We start from the raw sequence: 20,662 nt of genomic DNA on the forward strand, positions 1-20,662 counted from the left end.
TCCAACAACAGGCTAGAAAACAACATTTTAAGATGTCTGGTAAGTACCAGCATAGTTAATTCTCTGGTATAATTGGTGGCCACAAAACTTTCTTTTATGAATAAATTATATCATTTCCAGTTGTTTTAACAATAACAAGCCAAATACAGCCTATGGATAAAACAAGTGTGCGGTTTTCAATGGAACAGTCATGCAATGAATTTTTAAAAAATGTGTTGCTGCAAGTTTTGAAAGATCCATGCATGCCTGGGCACCAAAACAAATTTTGATGCAGAAAAAAAAGTAAAGAGATGACAAGTTAACCAATCCACTGGACATGACAAGGCTGCCACAGTTCCCTGAGGTTGCAGTAAGCATGTATTTTTATCTTAAAGGAAGAGGATACAGAGGTTTTCTAGTTTGTTTTATAAGAGGAAAGCTACAGAAAACTGTTAATTAGAGGAACCTTCTGAAAAAAAGGGAACAGATTTACGTGAGCACACTAAACATATTCTAAGTAGCACATCAGAAACTTCTGCTTCTGGCAAACAAAACTATAAATAAATTCTATGGAATGGCAGCAGAAGAATGTATGAGGCAAAATTAGAAGTCCCTGAAAGGGAACAGAATATCACCCTACCTGTTCATTTTAATTATGCATAGTATTATGAATTTTCAAATCCAAAATACATTTATTGAATATTTAAGTTGTACAAATTAGCCAGAAAGATTATGTAGTTATTTTATCTGCTACAGTCAGACCCTTATAACACAGAACATCTGAGTACTCTTTCCTTTATATAGTGCAATTTCCTTTATGAAATCTCTTAGAAGGGTGCTGCCCTACCTTACCACAAAGTAAACTAATTAACAGTACTGCTTACCTTAGATAAAAGGTGACTGTATTGTATTTTATCAGGTCTCTAGACCAGAACGCTAAAGCAGCCAGTCTAGATGTCCTGGAAGGACCACATGCAAGAATACAGAGGCCAATGCCTCACCTAGTTATTGCTGCAACCCCTAGACTGGTTTTCAGAAGAATACCGCCTGTGAGTGTTCTGCCTGTGAGAACACAGACCTAGGTTCAAATTCCAATGCAGTCATGAATTGGCCTTTGGAAAGTCACTAACTCTCAGTCTGCGCTATCAAGGTATAAAACTAGAACAAATGCTCTTAAGAATTAATTAAGTAAGAAACTGTATAACACTTTGGATATTATAAGGGAGCAGCGGACTTGAAAGGGGAAACACAAAAGTTGATTTTAAAAAGGCATGTAACAAACTACAAAAGTTGCCAAGATAGGACTGCAGACAGCCCTGACACTTCTTAGGTAGAAATTTCTGTTATTTTTAGGAAAAGTTTTCACACATTTTTACAATTTTCCCCATCAGACACTTCCTCTCTCTGTTATATTGTAGTGTCTTTCTGATGTGTCAGAATGTGACACTAGACCATTAAGCCATATATAAGTCATATATAATCATGGCAGCCATAGAGTCCACCAGACATTGGCTCCTTTGTCAAGAAACAAACAGATTATACATGAGAAAAAGGGCAGGCTTATCAAATACATGAAGCTGGATATAGGAAGACCGTTAGCCGCTATCCTTTTATACAGCAGCTATATCCTTTTACCAGCTATGCATTTTCACCATTTTTATACCTTTTCAACAGCTATACTTTTCAATATCTTCTAACAACTTTTTATGCACTTTTAGCAGCTCTACCTCTGCACAGTTTTATGCAGGGATTACTCTTATTTTTATCTCTACTTTTTTGTCATCATTGTTGGACTATAGCTTTCACTATCCAAACTTCAATTGTCTTCAGGGATATAACAACTACTTGCATATGTTAAATACATACAGTTATGCTGGTATTGGGGGTGGGGGCGGGATCAATGTATTCAATACCCGGTAGAAAGATTATTTAAATCTAAATCTTCATATTACTTTTATTGAAATACAAACTTCTTTTCTGCATTAATATGCTTTTTCTTGCTTTCAGTTATCCTGGTTAAAAGGGCAATGTTTCTTTTCAGAATTTTCCCAATCTGGACACTGTGGACTAGAACATTTTGTCCAAGTGCTTATTAGAACTTCATGGTGGCAAGTATTTGGAAGGGGGTGGGAGAGAGAGAAGAAAAAGTCAAGGAACTAAGTGTTGAAAAAATTCTGCTGGAAAAGCAAGCAATGCTGACTGCAACCTAATGAGAACTGGTAGGCCACCTTCAACAATAATTCTTTGACTCACAGACTTTTGGTGGATTCTTAAGAGAACCCTTTTAGTACAGCGGTCCACCGTGGCAGCCCACTTCCTCTTCACTTCCTCCTCCTCCTCCAGCAGACATCGTCTCAAATCCTGCTCTTCAGCTTTGCTCAGGGTCCTGTCAGTAACAGGCCGCACTAGATGTGACAGATTGAGGTGACTGTACAGGCTTCTTTCCACTACATATGTGATATTGAACTCACTGACCGAGTTGCGCCCTCGGAGCCTTCTGTTTGGAAAGCCACAGCCACCTCCTCCTCCCCCTTTGGCTTTGTGACGAAGCAGCTGCAGGTCACAAATGGAAGGGGATATGCTTTTCCTAGCAGGACGCTGGCAGAGGAAAGCTCTGGAACATGAGTAGTTAGAATCTGTCTCCTTCAGTCTGATATGTTTCCTGAAACTCTGAATTTCCTCAAACGATACCAGAACATGGTGTTTGCGCCTGTTGTCATAGAAGCAGACATTTTCTTTACTTACCCCGTGGCTCAGAGAACCAAGGTTCTTCTTCATCTCTCCATCTGTCAAGGAGCGGCAAACCTTGGGAGTCTTTTCCTCTTCTGGGTAGGAAAAGAATGTCCCAGTCTTCTTTGGTGGCTTAATAAGGCCACGGCTGTCAGACTTAATAAGAGTCTTGAGCAACTTCTTGTTGGTACCCCAAGTGTCTAGGCTGCTAGATGAAGGAGATGTGGTGAGTGAGTTTGTGTCGTCATCTGGTTGTTTTTCAGAAGAGCTATCCAAGTAGCGCTGCTTCTTTTGAACTCCAGAGTAAAGTGCCGATCTGTCATCTGGTACTGGAAAGCTGTCAAATGAATGCTCTTCAATCCCTAAAAATGGAACAAACCATCATATTAGCTTTCTTTCTTCTCCTACTCCAACTTGAATGAAAAAGTGCAAAAGAGGCATACCCTGGAAGGAATTTTTTTGTATCACCTTCCATCAAAAAGTTTCCGTGTGTCTGTGGGTATAATTTTTTTTCCTGGAAAACAGAACCATCTGTATATAACTTAGAAAAATGCAGAAAGTAAAGAAAAGATGCACCGGCATATTCATCTCAAAAGCCTCCATTTAATTTTATGACAGAACAAACCTCTCTTAGCTGTTTTATGAAAGGAAATACAACACTTTGTAGTAAAACATTTTTTCAAAATTATGGAAGTAACTAGTGGGGCCCGGCCACGCGTTGCTGTGGCTTATTGTGGTGAAATGGGAAAGGAACAGTAGCAGCAAATCAATTGGAGAGGCCAGCAGTACGTGCTCATGCAAACACCCAGCCTGATACTGTGCGATGTCATTGATGTGTGTGCCCGCATTCCGGGGGGGGGGGGGATGGAAAGGCACCCCTCCCACACATCTAGGCTGGCAGGTCATGATCCTTTACCAGGGAGTAAGTTTGGTTGGTGGCAATGGGTGTCGCTTCTGAGGAAACCCTCTGAGGGACGCGATGCAGCCATTCAAAGTATGTCACGGTTGCTGTATCGAGCTTACTCCTGAGTAACGCGTGCCTGGTTTTCTTAACTTTAACAGCAGTATTCAGGGAATCTAGGGTGTCTGGCCCCTCCCTCCCCTCCCTTGCATATCACCCCTCCCTCTCTTCCCTCCCTCACTTCTCTTCCCTTGCATGCCACCCCTCCCCTCCTTCCCTTCCCTTTCCCTACGCTAGGTGGGTGGGTCATATCAAGATGCTGGGCCCCCTGCCTCCCTTCCCTTGCATGCCACCCTCACTCTCTCCCCTCTCTCACTTCTCTTCCCTTGCATGCCTCCCCCTCCGTCCCTTTCCTTTTCCTCCCTCTCATCCCTTGCATGCCACCCCTCCCTCTCTTTCCCTTCCCTCTCCCTCATGTGTATGTGTGTGTATGTGTTTCACTTCCACTCGAGTTACTGCCTATGTACTGTTTTCACAGCTCATATCTGGGCATCTGAGTGAACATTCTAAGCTGAACGAACATTCTAAGGGTGACAGTTACACACAGGCAGCTGCATGTCCTTCACCATGGAGCGCCAGGAAAAAGGCGTTTTTCCTGGGCCAGGTGTGAAATTTCAGGTATGTGAACATCTAAAAATCTGGTAAAAATACACACTCACACAGACACAGAGTTTTAAGAAATCTAGGATTTAAATAAATAGGTTTGGAATAACAGAGGTGGGGGGGGGGGAAGGGGATGACATTTACCTGCTTTAGAAGAAGGTCCAAGAAGGCAGGATCCAACACCCACACTGGATGCAGAGAGAGATATAACATTGGGCACAGTGTATCTGAACCAATGACTCTGATTTAGGCAGACTAGATATAGGAAATTTTGACCCCCTAGCAATGCTAAGAGAGGCAATCTTCCTGGACAAAGCAGAATTCAGTTCTTAGGAGAGAAAAATGCAGTGGAAAATGGCTCAGGTAAGTCAGAGCCGAGGAGAGTCCAGTTTTTTATTAAATGTTAGGTAGACTTGATGGATTCCAATTCAGCGTAAGTTTTGATGAATTTTATGTCCCAATGATTGTGATTTAAAGTCAGATTTGAGCACCCTAATCATGAATTGAGTTGCTTATTAATTTGTTTTTCTTCTCAGTGTAACAGAATTAATTTCCACTAGTATTCAAGACATTCATTCACTGAATCCATTTTATGTCAAAGTCTTGGAAAGAATCCTTTGTGTCTCAGAAAAACTCTCTGTGCTGTGCTACAAAAGGTTGCAACAGACTCGTGTGAAATACCAACATTGGCACAAAGTGTAAAGGAAATGTCTTTTGAAGACATAACATTGTCCAAGATTAATTGAAGAAGCTACGTGTAATTCTCATTATATGGCCAACACTGCAACCCTAAGAAGACTTGAACCCTTTTAAGTCCATTGAAATTAATGGTCTTAGAAGGTTTGGAATTGCAGTGGAAGATAAACATAGCCTAATTTTCTATATGATTACTGAGACAGAAGTTCCACTGAAATCAAAGACACTCTCAGGTTTTTTTACATGGAAAGAATCTAAAGGCACATATAAAAATGGCACATGGAACTCCCTGCAATGTTCCTATCCTTTATTGACAGCCGCTTGGAAGCCTGATAGGATTCTTTATGAATTTCTATCATCCTTAAGGACATGTCAGATTTCTGGCACCAGCCTGATGTCCAAACTTTGGATCTTGTGATACCTCAAGTGTCTTACAAGACTGTGATCAGTGAAACTCTCCCTACTTGTCCCGGCTCTAGGAAGTAAAAAAAGTTGTTCGGAGGATGCAAAGACTATTCACCTGGTGAATAATAGCGACGGCGGGATAACTGGAAAAACCACTGAAGTGCTCAAGTCAAAGACTTAATGGAAGCTTGATCACCTCTTCCTCACCAACCTTACGTGCTTTGTCCAGTTTTATGTCCTGTTTTAACACCTGCTCTGTCCTGTATTTTGTTTATTTTTACTGATATGCCTAATAAAGGTCAGTGCAAGTTGAAGTCAGGTGGAACCATTTCCATACTACAATGATCACAGGGAATATTATGCTGCCACATAAATTATCTTTGTATAATTAACACATTTCTACTGTTCTTAAAGTGCATTTAGTGGCAAGGTTGTGTGTGTGTGTGTGTGTGTGTGTGTGTGTGTGTGTGTGTGTGTGTGTGTGTGTGTGTCTATGGAGAGGGGGCAGGGAACAACAAACTGATGATAACATTTGCATCAGAACTGTATCTCTCTCTGTTTCTAGCTACAAAGAGCTACGTATATGTTCGTCCTTTTTGGAATGAAGCGGGTTAACAAAACATAATCTTTAACATGCCAAAGGGAGTAAAATCTCACTTTCAGTACATTTTGCTGTGTAAGGTTAAATTACACTCTGACACAGAAGAAACTGTGACGTTCTCCCTCTTCCACCCAAGTAAACCACATGAATTTCCTGACACACATTATTCCTTAGCAAAAGCCTAATTTGCAGAGTTTGAAGGGAGTGGTTCGCTAGTCAAGCAGATGTTTCAGTAACCCATGAGAAACCCATTTGCCTTATACCCCTCCCTTCTGCTAACACAATATTCAAAAATCTCTCTGTGGACAGATCCTTTCTAAAACTTGATGAAAGAAACCAGAGTGATGTGAAGCAGCAGTTAACCCTGCTGCTTAACCCTCAACAGTGCACTACAGAAAATACTTTGGGTTTACCAGAAAGCACGATGCTATCCTCTGTGTCTGCAAATATTATGCTCTCCACAAATCCCTACACTCCGTACACTGAGGCTATATTCAGTACTGTCATCACTGAGAGATGGTCTTGGAAAATAAGGTCACCTCGACATAGGCATTTTCCCCATGACCAATATATCCTGAGATAAGGAAGTGAACCATCCTGGTTTGGGCATGACTTCCACAAGGGTTCTGTGCCTAAATTGGACCCACCCCATGAGATTTGTGTTATCCCATGGCTTTCAAAAAATGATAACATTGGTGGTTCTTTTGAAAAAGCGCACACTGATCCTGCGCTCATGCAAACATCATGGGAGATGGGACGGTTTATTTTTCTGGCGTTGTCACCTGCTCTCCCCACCCCTTAGCTGTAGCCAATCAGATTGTCAGAAAAATGGAATCTACACAAACTACGAAAACATACACAAACTACGTAAACATATGCAAACTACGTAAACGATGTAAATGTAAAATGTTCATGTGGAAAATGAAAATAAACTGTGGGCTCATGCATAATTCACTGGAGTTCTTCCTCCTGGCCTGAACACGCTGATGGGCAGCCGTGTGAAGGGAGAAACAGGGATAAAAACACCCTGGGATATATGATCCTGGGTCTATGCCGGGATATTTTATGTGTGGGGAAAACACCACGATATTTTCTTTCAGTTTTCATCACTACTTGCAGCAGAAGCTAACTACAACACTTATCACTGTTCAGTTGATAAAACTGGCTTCTTGATATAGAACCAAATAAGCTAAACAATTTGGCAACAAAAATCTAAACATGAGAGAGATCCCTTCCCTCTTTGTAAAATATAAAAAACTCCCTGGTTTGAATTCAAGCATCCACAAGCAGAATTCTGATAATTGAACAGAGATTCCTGCCCTTCCTCCTTATTTCAATACTTGCCCCTCCCCAAAAAGCTAATGATGGTCAGAAGACCTTCCAGAACAGAACAAGATGTAACACTGGATGTACAGCTAAAGGGGCTGTATGTGATCAGCATATCTTCCATTCACAAGGCAGCTTTGCACCTAACTCATTTGCTTTAACGTAGCACACGGGATCACATATGTTGGCAACCAGGCACAGTTCTCATTATTCTCTACCCAGGATTTCTCCCTTTAACCATTTTCCTTGCACATTTTAAAAGAGAAATTTAGTACCTCCCCCACCCTCTCTACATGTAATTCCAGCATGATTCACTAGGTTCTTACCTTCAGTGCTGGGTTTTTTAATTTCTTCTACTCTGATTAACTTCTTTCTGACCCTACGAGTTGAGTTGACCAACTTATGCAGTCTCTTGAACTTCACAGATTCCTCCGATTCATCATCTGATTGCTCTCTTGACTGGCAAAGAAACGAAAAGAATTGTTAATCAGACATTTTCCCCAGGCTTACCGTATGCTTTGGACAACACACACTCTGTAACTGAAAACTGTTATTTTCAAACTAGGGACAGAGAAAGAAACAGAAAGATAAATTACCAACTACTTTAAAAAGATCCAAAACATACCATTTTAACTACCAAATTAGCACAAGGTAAGGATTCAGGAACCAAAATGCACTCCAGCCCTGGTCTTCCTCTCCACACATTGTGTAATGATAGCTATTTCCACGTTGTCTCTGAGTACATTTCAGGCAGGACTCTTTTAGCCTTGCTAGTTAAGCTCCTGTGGTTTGGGTCAGGCACTGGTCTTGTCTGGCCTGGAGGAACTTTAGATTTAAAAAACCGGTTATAAACAGCTCCTCAGAATTGAACTGGAACTCTATTATTGACTACTTTTTTCCAGACTTCTAAGTAAATCAAAAACAGAGCAGCAAAAATGAAGGGGGGGGGGGGGAAGAGGGAAGGGAAAGGAAACAGCAGATCTCATCTTCTCCAGATTGTTTTATGAGCTACGAAGAGCCATGGAAATATCTTCTTCTTCCCTCCTTCGGAGCTCGTCATACTGAAGATTCTCAAGACTGGAGCTAACACAGACACAGCATTCCTCTAGAACTGACCAAAGGAAAACTCTGACCTTTACAGGGAGTATAGTCCATATTCCCCAGCATCCCATTTTGTCCCACATCTGATGCAGTATGCTCAGTTCCAGCTGTTTTCCCTCAAGTATCAAACTTTACAGAGACCAAAAAAATCCACCCTCTCTAGCAGCAATGACACCACAAAGCTGAAACAATTCATTCCTTGTAAAGCAAATCAGACCTCCTATTTTCAAGTGGGATGCAATGCTCAATATACTATTTCCTCTGTTTCACCCTGTTTCAAATCTGTATGTGACAGTGTGGAAAAGGGGGAGGAGAGGAAGAAACAGTGGGTTTCTCTTTGCTTTTACAGTACAGAACTGCCACTGTACACAATACATTCCAAGGAGCATTCCAGCTGGAAATCTGCAAAGACTCCATCCCTTGCTTTGCCTTCATGTATAGCCCAGACAAAAATTCATCGCATTCCCAACGTCCAGCTCAGAAATATCAAAAGGAACTTCCTGTCGATGAACTTCAGGTCAACTGACTATACATAATGGAATGTACCATTGTTTTCTAGTCCTGTTTTAAACCTGATAAAACATATTTAATAATGGCTTTTACAAAAAGCGTAAGCCTTGAGCTAATTATATAAGCCAAGACAGGACTGATACTTTGGACGTCATCAGTCTGGTTTATTTCCAAACTTGAGACTATTTTTAAAGAAACTGGCCAAAATTATAAATTATGGGTGGGATCCAGAGTTTCTCTTCTCTTGGTGTAATCACCCTTATATGCTAACAGAAAGGCAGGTTTTGCGTGGAGTGATTTTTGCCAATTGCCCAACTCCCACTGCCAACCACCATGCTGTTCATGAGGTCCCAAGTCCCAGGAATATACCTGATGGGGGAGGGGGTCTCAGTGAGCTGCAACAGGAGACAGATGTCAGACAAGTTCCATTCTGTGAGTTTAATATTACTTATGGCACTATAGATTCAACTCTTTACTACTCTGAAGACTTTTCATATACACACAGAACAATCCAATCCCAACAATACCAGTAAATATATAGTCCCCCTCAATTTTTCTAATGAATGTAGTGCTTTTTGAGGATATATGGTAGCAATTAGTCCATGTTTTTAAAAAGAAGGCAGCTTATGCACATAAAGTATGTGGGCAGATATCTACTTATACTCTATCCAGACACTGGACTTATGAAGGTCTGGACTGTCTAGATCTGAGAAATGATGTGCTATTTAATTTGACAACTTGCAATGGAATGACTGGGTATTATTTACCAATTTCAGAGCTGATATGTGTGCTGTAACTGAACAGTTACATAGGATTTTCAAAATCTGTGCAGTGACTTCTATATGCTTTGGGTTGAATATACATTTTTATTAGGGAATTGAAGTTCAGTAAATGTGTCTTAAATATGACAGCAGATTAAATTAGTTATGAACAATAGGACATAAGTTCAAATGCAATAACGTTCCAGATTTTAATTTGAAAACATTTATCAATGAGACCACAATTATTAGATGAATGTGTTTGTATGTGGTGGTGGCAAATTTCACATCAAATTTCACATCAAATCTGCCTGCCTGTATTAAGCAAGACAGCCATACAGATGTACATTATCTGCTTTCTACTCAATGGTTCTCCCTAGGAAAATGTTTTTTCTTCCGTCAGGAAAGGGGCATTTTTCATACAAGTGAATTCTGAGTACAACAATTCTGAATGCTTTACTTTGATGTGCACATGGCTAATCTGTTGCAATGTGCACAACTAATCTGTTGCAATATATTTCACCATAGCTAACAGGGCAGCGTCAAAATTCTGAAACCTCCACCATGCATAAATATCTGCCTCTAGTTCTATGAAGCGACCTTATTGGACATTCAAAGGAATAAAACATGGATTTGTGCTGTTCTAAACAGGAATATCTTGAATCTCATCCATGATTCCAAAACATTTTTTTCCTTTTTATCTCCTTCTCTCTCAAAAGCCACTAATGGCTAAAGTCTTAATTATTTTGGCTAATGCTGGATGCAGAAATTCTGTAGTGAATGCTTAAGTGTTTCCTTTCTAGTTTCCATGGCAACATTACATCAGATTGCATACAGCTGGCTCCACAGTTTTAAACCATAACAAATTGACCAAGCCAGTTCAGAAAATTATACTTGTTTTAAAGACATAGCACACCACTCCACCACAAGTGAAATACAGCTAGACCAGCAGAGCCCACTTTTTGGCAAACAACTTTAGACGAGGTCTCTTTCTCAGCTTCTGCTGGAACAAGTGCACATCTCTGATACATCGGCAATGTTCTAGTTCTGGAGGAAAACTGGGCCAGTTTGGGTCATTCGATTACACAGCTGCACAAGGGATCTCAGGGGGACAGAGAGAAAAAGCAACAGCATCTGCAGATAGCAACAACTTATAGTAAACTGGAACAACCTTTCCTCAGATTGTCAGAAAACTCTAAACCCCAGCTGTTAACTGCTGCTTTGGCAATCCTCAGCTTGTGCTTCCAAACAAACAAACCCACAAAAGAGACTGTAAGAACTGCCCCAGTTCCCAATACATCCTTCCAAAAAGTTATCCTGTTTTCTTTACTTGCTCTATTTCCTATCATTTCCTGAACTGCCTCAAAACTCATTCCCACTAATTCTCAATAGCAGAGAACAACATTTACAAATGAAAGGACCACAGGCTCATGAAAACAAACAAACACAAAATCTACTTGTATTTCTTATTCTTGTTTTCTTTAGTCATGGTTGGGTTTTTTATTTGTTTTTTTCTTGCATATGTAACCTATAGATATGCATTAGGAACAAGCAATCTTATTCACATCTTTCTTTCTTTCTTTCTTTCTTTCTTTCTTTCTTTCTTTCTTTCTTTCTTTCTTTCTTTCTTTCTTTCTTTCTTTCTTTCCTTCTGGATTTTTATCCTGCTTATCCCCGAAGAGCTCAGGGATTTTTATCCTGCTTATCCCCGAAGAGCTCAACAGCATAAAAAAATTACTGCAAATTAAAACAATAATAAATACAATAAAAACAATTAATACAGTACATGCAGAACAGTCCAAGATGGTGAATTATAAAACCCACTAACCTCATTAACCCCCTCTGTCTCCTTTATGGCTCTCTCGTAGGATTTCATAAGAGACCTATATGAGCATCTGATCTCTTTGTCACGAACCCGCCGCCATACTCGCTCAAGCCGACTCAGTTCCTGTTTCATCCTCCTCAGCTCCTCTGTATACCAAGGAGCCTCCTCAGCTCTTCAGTACACAAAGGAGCTGATTTGGCATGGAGATGATGAGGACGTCTTGGGGCAACCTTCTTGATTGCTTCAGAGAGTCTGGTATCACAGTTCTCTACCAGCTTACTAAAAGAGGCACCAGTGGGAGAAGCATCCCACAGGATATTCTTGATTCCCTCAGGATTCATGAGCCTCCACAGGTGAGCCAAAATATGCCCATTGCATGGCAGTATCAATCTGGGCCTTAAGGATATAGTGGTCAGACTATGGCACTCTGTCAACAGAGGCTAGGACAACATACACACCCGTCACAAAGATTAGGTCAAGAGTAAGGCCTCTTTGATGAGTAGGAATCCTGATGTTTACTAGGGATAGGCCTAGCATTGCCATGGATGACACTAGGTGCATGGTCACTGAAGAGGAGGTGGAGTCCACATGGATGTTGAAGTCCTCCAACACTATCAGGTTAAGAAACTGCAACGCCCAGTCAGCAACCACCTCAAGGAGCCGTGCCAGGCTGTCTGCTGACACACTAGGCGACTGGTACACCAGCACACAGTCAACCTCTCCAGGGAATCCCAATGGAAGCCTAAACACTCTGTCCCTTCAATCAATGGGACGGGGGATGTCCTAAAGGAGATCGAATCCCGAACAACCATTCCCATGCCTCCCTCCACCCTGTATCCGAGGTTGGTGGACTGTCACGGAGCCAACTGGGGTGAGTTAATTGAGGGTGACTGTCTTTCCCTCCCTCACCCAGGTCTCTGTGACACAAGCAAGGTCCACATCCTGTTCCCCGAGAAAATCCTGTCTATTATAAATGGACCTTGCATTTGTCATCACCAACCACAGAGCAGAGTACACAGCTCCAGCCCCCCCCCCCATATCCCGTGGGATAGGATGCAGGTCAGACAAAGCACGAGTATTTCCATATCTCACCCTATGTCTCTCATATGGCCTGGGCCTAGCACCATACTTCCCCTGCCCAATAAGAACTGGAATCCCTGACCCTACCATGGCCTCCCAGTAGTGCAACAATAACAATCAGACCTAGGTAAAACAACTAACAACAACTAACAACTGGTACATCTATGAATAAACCACAATTGATCAGCTCCCCCAGATGCACCTATAGTTACCCCACTATAAGTATCTAAAGCAAACACGGCTAACTAATAAGAAACAGACTACTTACTAAGGGGGACAGTACTAGCCAAGGAAACCTATCCTACTACTAACTCCAACCCCAATTCCTACTAGTAACCTCCCGCCCCCAGCTGTGTCTACTCAAAAAATTCCTATAGCTACATGAACAGTGCAATGATCAGTCCGCTGATATATGTGATGATGTTATGTATCGATGCTAAGGATATAACAAGGCGGGAGCATGTGTGGTGGCCTCACTCTCTCTCAGGGTGGATCTCTCACTGCCTCCCCCGTTCTTTCACTACCAGTGCAATGATCTTACCCTCTCCCCGCAGCCAGTGTGTTGTTTTCGGACACTCCTGGGATGGCTCTCATATGTACTATGCTGGATGGAAAATGTAATATATCAACTACCTCCTCAATGCTGAGCTAGGTTAGGCTTAAAACTCATCAGAATTACAACATTCAGCCACATTAGGTCAGTTCTTATGTGAAAGCAATTGTCCAGTGAAGGAAAAAGTACACATTGCATACTTTGTTCCACTTTGCCATAACCATATAGATAAGTGAAGCAAACCATATGCATTGATGAAGCATCTGGATAAGGACGCTTTCAGATATAATTTTAAATTATAACAATCTAATCCTCAAGCAGATCTGTACCATTAATGATTCAGTGCCTCACTCATGGGAAGCACTGCATATAAATGAAGCGGAGACAGGTATGCCCTGCCATAATATCAACCTCAGTAATATCAATTATATTGCTTCCACTATGTAGTCAGATGTGCCAAAGTAGTAGGTTCCTGTGGCAAGATGCCTATTTGGCAACTATCTGGAAAGCTTTAAACTAAATTTCATTATATAATCTCTCATTTCAGTCTAATTCTACTCTATACTAAAGCTTATGAAACATGAGTGGTGGTAGTAGAGACAGCAACAACACATCCTCTTAGGTCATCTAGTCCAACCCCTGCATAATGCAGGATATTCACAGCTACCTGCCTCTACTCCCCAGTGACGCCTGCTCTGTGCCCAGAAGAAAGCAAAACACTTCCAGTATCCCTGGTCAATCTGGTCTGGTGGAAAATTCCTTCCTGGGTGGCAATTGGCATAACTTTGGGCATGTAAAAAAGGGCCATGAATACGGAGCACTGACTCATCTCTTTAAGGCAACCACCCTTTGTCAACTGACAATGGTGACAGAAAACAAGTGTGACAGTATGTCTGCACTGTGGATTTTATGTCTCACCCTAGAAATGTATTTGTCTAACAGACAAACATAGGATTTGGCTTCTAGCAATACTTGCAGCCTGTACCAAATCAACCTTTTTCTGCCTAACTATCCGAGCCAGAATATTCCAGAGGCCCAACTTTTCTACTTTTTCCAGTCCTTCTACCTCTGATTTGTTTTAAAACAAGGTTGACAATGGTGGACTCATTCATAATCAAACAATCCATCCTGATCATTTACAAAAGCCCTAAACCTGGGGGAATTTCAGGGGTAGAAGTACAGAAAAGAACAAATAAAATGTGATGGTTAAAAAGAATGAGAAAAACCCAGCATACTGTGACAAAGTTAAATGCAATCTCTAGGAGTTCTCCCTTTCCCCAGCCTCTCCTCTGAACACTGTGCCACATGCTTGATGACTTACCAGTTCTGGCATTTAGTAGGCCTTGCTCTCTGTTCTGAATAATCCTCCCTTGAGTGCTGCAAGTTCCCTTTCTCGGCTTTGTAACTCTTTACATTTTAGATTTAAAGCTCTTCTTCAGAACTGTACTGGAATTCTACCCCTTGCACAAAATGCCTGTTTTTAGGAGTTGCATTACCAGATGTATGACTGGCTCTCATTTCCGCTATTTGGTATGTATATACTGGGGAGTGGGGAGTCAAAGTATCAATTGGCTGCTGTGCTCACACAATTATCTCCCCCCTCATCCCCAGTTCCTCTTTAACTGCATAACTTGCAAGAAAAGAAAGAGTCATGAGCTCTAAGCAAATCTGTTCCCCACAAGGGAAAAAAGAGAGTGTTGTACATGGGAAACAATTCCTAGTTTCACTGACAGAGGCTAACTGACCTGTTCTTGACCCTCAGTTTCTTAATTACTGCAAATGGGATTTAAATGAAAGAAAAAAAATGGGGAGGGGGGAGAAAAAGGATAAGAAAACCATCAAACAGTAATGTCATCAGAATGACAAAGGGAAGAAGCACTAAGAAATACATCTCTTCTTCAGATCACATTTTTAGCTCTGTTAGTTGAGAGTTTATATTGAGATTTGTTTTGGAAGAACTGCCACATCTCTTTCTATGGAGGCCTAGGTGGCCCACAGAGCCCAGCTGGTTTTTTTCCACCTTCGCCAGGCAAGGCGGCTGGCCCCCAACCTCTCCCAGGCTGACCTGGCCTCAGTGATCCATGCTACAGTCACCTCCAGATTAGACTATTGTAACCCATTTTACACGGGTCTTCCCTTGCGGTTTATCCGGAAACTGAAACGAGTCCAGCATGCTGCAGCATGGCTTCTCACAGGTGGCTCTATCAGGGATCATATCTCCCCTGTGCTACGTCGACTGCACTGGCTTCCAGTGGAACACCAGATCACCTTCAAGGTGTTGTTTTTGACCTTTAAGGCTCTTCATGGCCTGGGATCCTTATGTCTTAGGGATCGTCTCTCCTCCTATGTCCCCACTCAGCCGCTGTGTTCTGCGAATCTGCTGGTGGCTTCTAGCCCCTCTATGATGTGACTAGCCTCGACCAGAGCCAGGGCTTTCACCACCTTGGCCCCCGCCTGGTGGAACATTCTGCCTCTGGCCATCAGGGTCCTGCAGGACCTAGAGCAGTTCTGCAGGGCCTGTAAAACAGAGTTGTTCTGCTGGGCTTTTGGGGAGGCCGGTCGCTGATGTGCCATCCCCTCCATACCACTGACTGTTACCATTATTGTGCCAATCCCCTTTCAGGGGGGAAGGAGGTTCCAATGATTGTGCTATGATTGATGGTTCTGTTTTAAACGGTTTACTTGTAATTTTTTAGGATTTTATGGTGTTTAATTTGTACACTGCCCAAAGCCCTTTTGGGTGGGTGGTATAATAAGTTTAATGATACATACATACATACATACATACATACATACATACATACATACATACATACATACATACATACATACATACATACATACATACATACATACATACGAGGGCCAAGCACCAAAACGTACGATGCAGTGGGGAACAAGCCAACCAGTGAGTGGCCTTGCTTTGCTGGCTGTTGCTGTTCTCAATGAGGATATGAGAGGAAGGAAGTGCAAATGAAGTACAAGAAAAGAGAGACATAAGGTGCAGTTATGTTCACACTAGCACCAGGTACTTCCAAAGGGCAGTCAAAAATGGTGGCAATTGTGACATTTTTTCCTGTCAAGTCACAGTTGCCCTATGGAGCTCCCACAGGTTTCCAAGTTAAAAGACTTTCAGAGGTGGTTTGCCATTCATTGTTTGCCTCTGCATAGTGATCTTGATATTCCTGACTAGGGCCAACCCTGCTCAGCTTCCAAGAGCTGATAAGATTGAACTAACCTGGGTTATTCAGGTCACATGGCAGCAGTTAATCCAAGATTGTTCTGTGGACTCAATACATGAGTTGAATACCAGTTCCGGAGAACGAATTTAAGAGCTTTCACACTTTCTGTCCCTTTACAAACTCTCAGTTCTATCAGTTTATCAAGGTAAGACACTAAAAGTGGACAGGAAATTGTCTACAATCAGGTAATTCTTGCTCACCAAGCATAACTTAGTGTATTCACTTATGCTTTTGTTGCAGATAGGCTAGGGTGGCAAACTCCAGGGGATTTGGGGATGGAACCTGGGGAGGGACAGTTATGGCAGTTATAATAGCCTAGAGTTCACCCTTCAAAACAAACCTTTTGCTCCTGGGGAACTGAGATCTCCAGGCCCCACACGGAGGTTGGCACCACACCACAGACTGGTATTTATGCCATCTACCTGATATTATGCTGATATTATTCAACTTATGTTCCTTGGACATATGAAGCTGTCAAACATTTGCCCACCCAGTATAGTACTGTCTGCTTCAGAGACAAAAAAGGTTGTTCCCAATGCATACTACTTAAGAGCCTTTAATTAGAAGAAGAGTTTGGATTTACACCCCGCTTTCTCTCCTATAAGGAGATTCAAAGGGGCTTACGAACTCCTTTCCCTTCCTCTACCCACAACAGACACCTTGTGAGGTAGATGGGACTGAGAGAACTGTGATTAGCACAAGGTCACCCAGCAGGAATGTAGGAATGTGGAAGCAAATCTGGTTCACCAGAGACAAGTCCGTCGCTCATGTGCAAGAGAGGGAAAGCAAACCTGGTTCTCCAGATTAGAGTCCACCTGGTCTTAATCACTACACCACGTTGGCCAGATATTGTTCATAGAACATTTTGCATTGAAGCTATGTGCTCCTTTATGAAGCCATGGTCTCACCTGGGAATCACTCAAGTCTCTGTAACAAATCCAACAAATTCAAGGAAAGGAGAGGCAGCCAAGGCCTTATGATCTTTTGTTTAGATCAGAACTAGTGATAGTGCTCTTAATTCATCTTCAAAGTATCTATACATGCAGTTTACTATGGTCTATGCCAAGATTCCTGAACATGGTGCCTAGTACTTCTCTGGTGCCTAAAGAACTTTTCAGAAAGTGGGCAGGGCCATTGCAAAGCAGAGCTTGTTAGTGGTGTAGTGGTTATGGTTGGTAGACTCTAATCTGGAAAAATGGGTTGGACTCCCCACTCGGAGACTCCTTAGAGTAGGGATAAGAGGGGTATAGAAACAAAGTCTTCTTACTGACTTCCCTCATTCAACTGAAAGGGGTTTCCATGGTTTTAATAGCAGCTACAATCACAGAAAGATCATGAGGACTGGTAAGTACCTGGGCCCATGCTTCCATTCCTTCTTTAGGCTCTCCTTCTGTTCTCCCCCTTCTCTTTCTCCCCTCCCACAACTTGCCCATTATTTCTTTTTATTCCCCGCCTCTGATCCTTTTGCAAAATGAGGGGGAAGTGTTATGTATTGGCTACTTCCCCCAAAACTGCCATTTTGAGATTTTCTCTGTCTCCTGTGGAAACCATTTTGTGGGGGTGCTCACTAACCCATCTCAAAATTTCAAATGTCTCTGCAGGGTTAAAAAGGCTGGAAACCATAGGTCTATATGCCCATAAAAGAGCTAGATGAACTGTAAGAAGATGTTGATTATTTCCCCCCAAAAAATATCTGAACCAGCTGCATTCTAAATCAGTTGGAGTTTCTGGATCAGTTGGAGTTTCTGTATTCTAAATCAGTTGGAGTTTCTGGATCAGTATTAAGAATAGCCCTGTGTAGAGTGAGTTACAGTAGTCTAATGTAGACTGGATTACTGTAGGGCACTATAAGGGTGGGCCAGCAACCTGGCCTGGAGAAGGTGATAAAATGCTAGCCTGGTCACATTTGTGAGTTGAGCCTCCATAGACAAGAAGGCATCCAAGTATTCCATTCAAGGTCTTGATGGTCAGCAAAGATATCAGTTGCACCTTGTCAAGAGCTGGGAGGTGACCAGTCCCTGACAAGAGTCCCCAACTCAGTCTCAGGATCTCCTCCTTTGATGGGTTTTGTTTCAGCCAACTCTCCTTCAACCCACTTCACCATGGCCTCTAAACAATTGGCCAAAATATTTAGAGTGGCGTCCAGTTGGCCATCCATCAACAGGTACAGATGGGAATCATCAGCACACTGGTGACAGCCTAATCTAAAACTCTGGACCAACAGGACAAGAGGGCACATTCAGATGTTAAACAGCATCTGGAAGAGGATTGCCAACAAACACACCAATGAATATCATGGTAAATGTCCTCTACCCCAGCACCACCCTCTGTCCCTGACCCCAGAGAAATGAGATCAGTCACTTTAAGGCAGTCCCAGCAAAGCAGTGAGCCAATAGATCATAATCTGCTGGGTCGAATGCTGCTGTCAGATCCCTCAATCTTGACACTATACTCCTATTGATATAGCCAAAAATCACATTGGCTTTCCTGGCCGCCGTATCACACTGCTGACTCATGTTTAGTTTATGGTCTAGTAAGACTCCCAGATCCCTTTCGCATGTAGTGTTGTCAAGCCAGCCATCACCCATCCTATATCTGTGCGTTTCATTTTTTCTGCCTAAGTGTAGAATCTTACATTTATCTCTGTTGAAATTAATTTTGTTTGTTTTTGGCCTCAGTACCAGGAAGTCAAGCTTGGTGTTTCCGCACTAGTCCATTCATTCTAGGCTACCACATGTTCCTCACAATTCACTCAAATTCTTTGATCTTTTCCCACCCTCTCTACCCTATTATCCCACAAACACTGCCTATCATGCAGTACACAGAGCTCTAATAACCTACCTAGTATACAGTAATATTTTATATCAACTTCAGGCAACTGCAGTTTCCTAGAACTCACAGTTCTAAGAAAAAAAGAGCACAGTACTATCAATCTTAATCAATCTTAATCTGGGGGAGGGTGGTCTATAAACCCAATAATAATAATAATAATAATAATAATAATAATAATAATAATAATAATAATAATAATAATAATAATAATAATAATAATAATTTGTAGACTGCTTAATTTGTAGAGGGGCTACAGAACTGCAACTAGACTATATGGAATCTTTGCCTTATCACTGATACTATTCCAGATTACCAACTTTTTATTTGAACCAAACAGTGAAGATTATGATATATCTATTTGCCAAGTCCTGTTTGCTATGCTTAGAACAGGCCATCCACTTTTTCTTTCACATAGGATCGTAAATACAAATCTGGAAAAAAAGGTGGTGTGGGTATGCCTGTGACAGTAGAAAAGTGGAAGGTGTGAAAAGGATTAAACATTCCCTCTCTGGGCAGTGCTATTCCCTTGCAACAGCTTTTCTTCTGCAAAATAGGGGTTTGTTGCACGCAGTCATGTGCAACTTGAAATGAACATTAAGATTTTGTCTTCTGTGACGTAACTATACATAATCTTAAAAAGACATTATGTGATGTTTACACAGATGTAGTCAATTCTTTGAAAAAAAAATTTAACTGTCATGAAGATAGTAAGTACAATTCCTTGGTAAAAAAAATGTTTTTCTAGAACAGGGGTAGGGAACCTGCGGCTCTCCAGATGTTCAGGAACTTCAATTCCCATCAGCCTCTGTCAGCATGGCCAATTGGCCATGCTGGTAGGGGCTGATGGGAATTGTAGTTCCTGAACATCTGGAGAGCCGCAGGTTCCCTACCCCTGTTCTAGAAGAAAACTAGCAGCCACTCTAACAAGCAACAAAAGGAAAACCCTACTGCTAATGTGATACAAATGGGATTGACTTTTGGGGTAAAAATGTGTTCCCCTATTTAGCATGGATCTCATGAGTTTCAAGATGGGCTTGATTTGGATTTGGAGTGTGCCTGTGACATGAGACAAAGAGCACGAAACCTATCACTTTTACAGCATCCCCTGCTGGCTGATTCACAGTGAGAAAAGTATATTTCCACTGAATATAAAATCAGGAATTATGCAGTTTTTACTCTTATGGAACAAAGAAGAAAATATGTGGCAACATGTTAACATAGAATAAAGGACACATTAATGAAGCCTCACCATTCTGTCCAACAGCCTCTTATCTTGAGAACCTTTAGGGCTGTCTCTGCACAAATGTAATTTGAACATGTAGCGGTTTCCAATTCCTTTTCTATCAATTCTGTTGGCAAGCATCTCTTCTTCCATTGCCACCTGACAGACTGTTGGCACAGTATCAAACATGCTCTTAGCACAAGTAGGCATGTGGATAACAATTCAAGCACACCTGGAT

At 41.7% G+C, this 20,662-nt stretch overlaps 1 protein-coding gene across 4 annotated transcripts in view; it reads right to left on the bottom strand.

Moving 5' to 3' along the window:
- Window positions 1-20,662, bottom strand: part of SASH1 (SAM and SH3 domain containing 1) — an 87,441-nt gene that overhangs the window by 36,954 nt on the left and 29,825 nt on the right. For 2 of the 4 annotated variants that reach the window (XM_048489068.1, XM_048489060.1), the window contains 2 exons: window positions 7,628-7,760; window positions 2,725-3,071 (listed from right to left, as the gene is read on the bottom strand). In XM_048489068.1, the coding sequence (XP_048345025.1) occupies window positions 2,725-3,071; window positions 7,628-7,760 (480 nt within the window). Of the gene's footprint in view, window positions 1-2,724; window positions 3,072-7,627; window positions 7,761-7,926; window positions 8,337-14,449; window positions 14,757-20,662 lie in introns of those variants that run through there. The other 2 variants (XM_048489077.1, XM_048489088.1) reach the window with 2 other exon arrangements.

This window comes from Sphaerodactylus townsendi, linkage group LG01, assembly GCF_021028975.2.
Source record: "Sphaerodactylus townsendi isolate TG3544 linkage group LG01, MPM_Stown_v2.3, whole genome shotgun sequence".
In the NCBI taxonomy this organism is placed as follows: domain Eukaryota; kingdom Metazoa; phylum Chordata; class Lepidosauria; order Squamata; family Sphaerodactylidae; genus Sphaerodactylus; species Sphaerodactylus townsendi.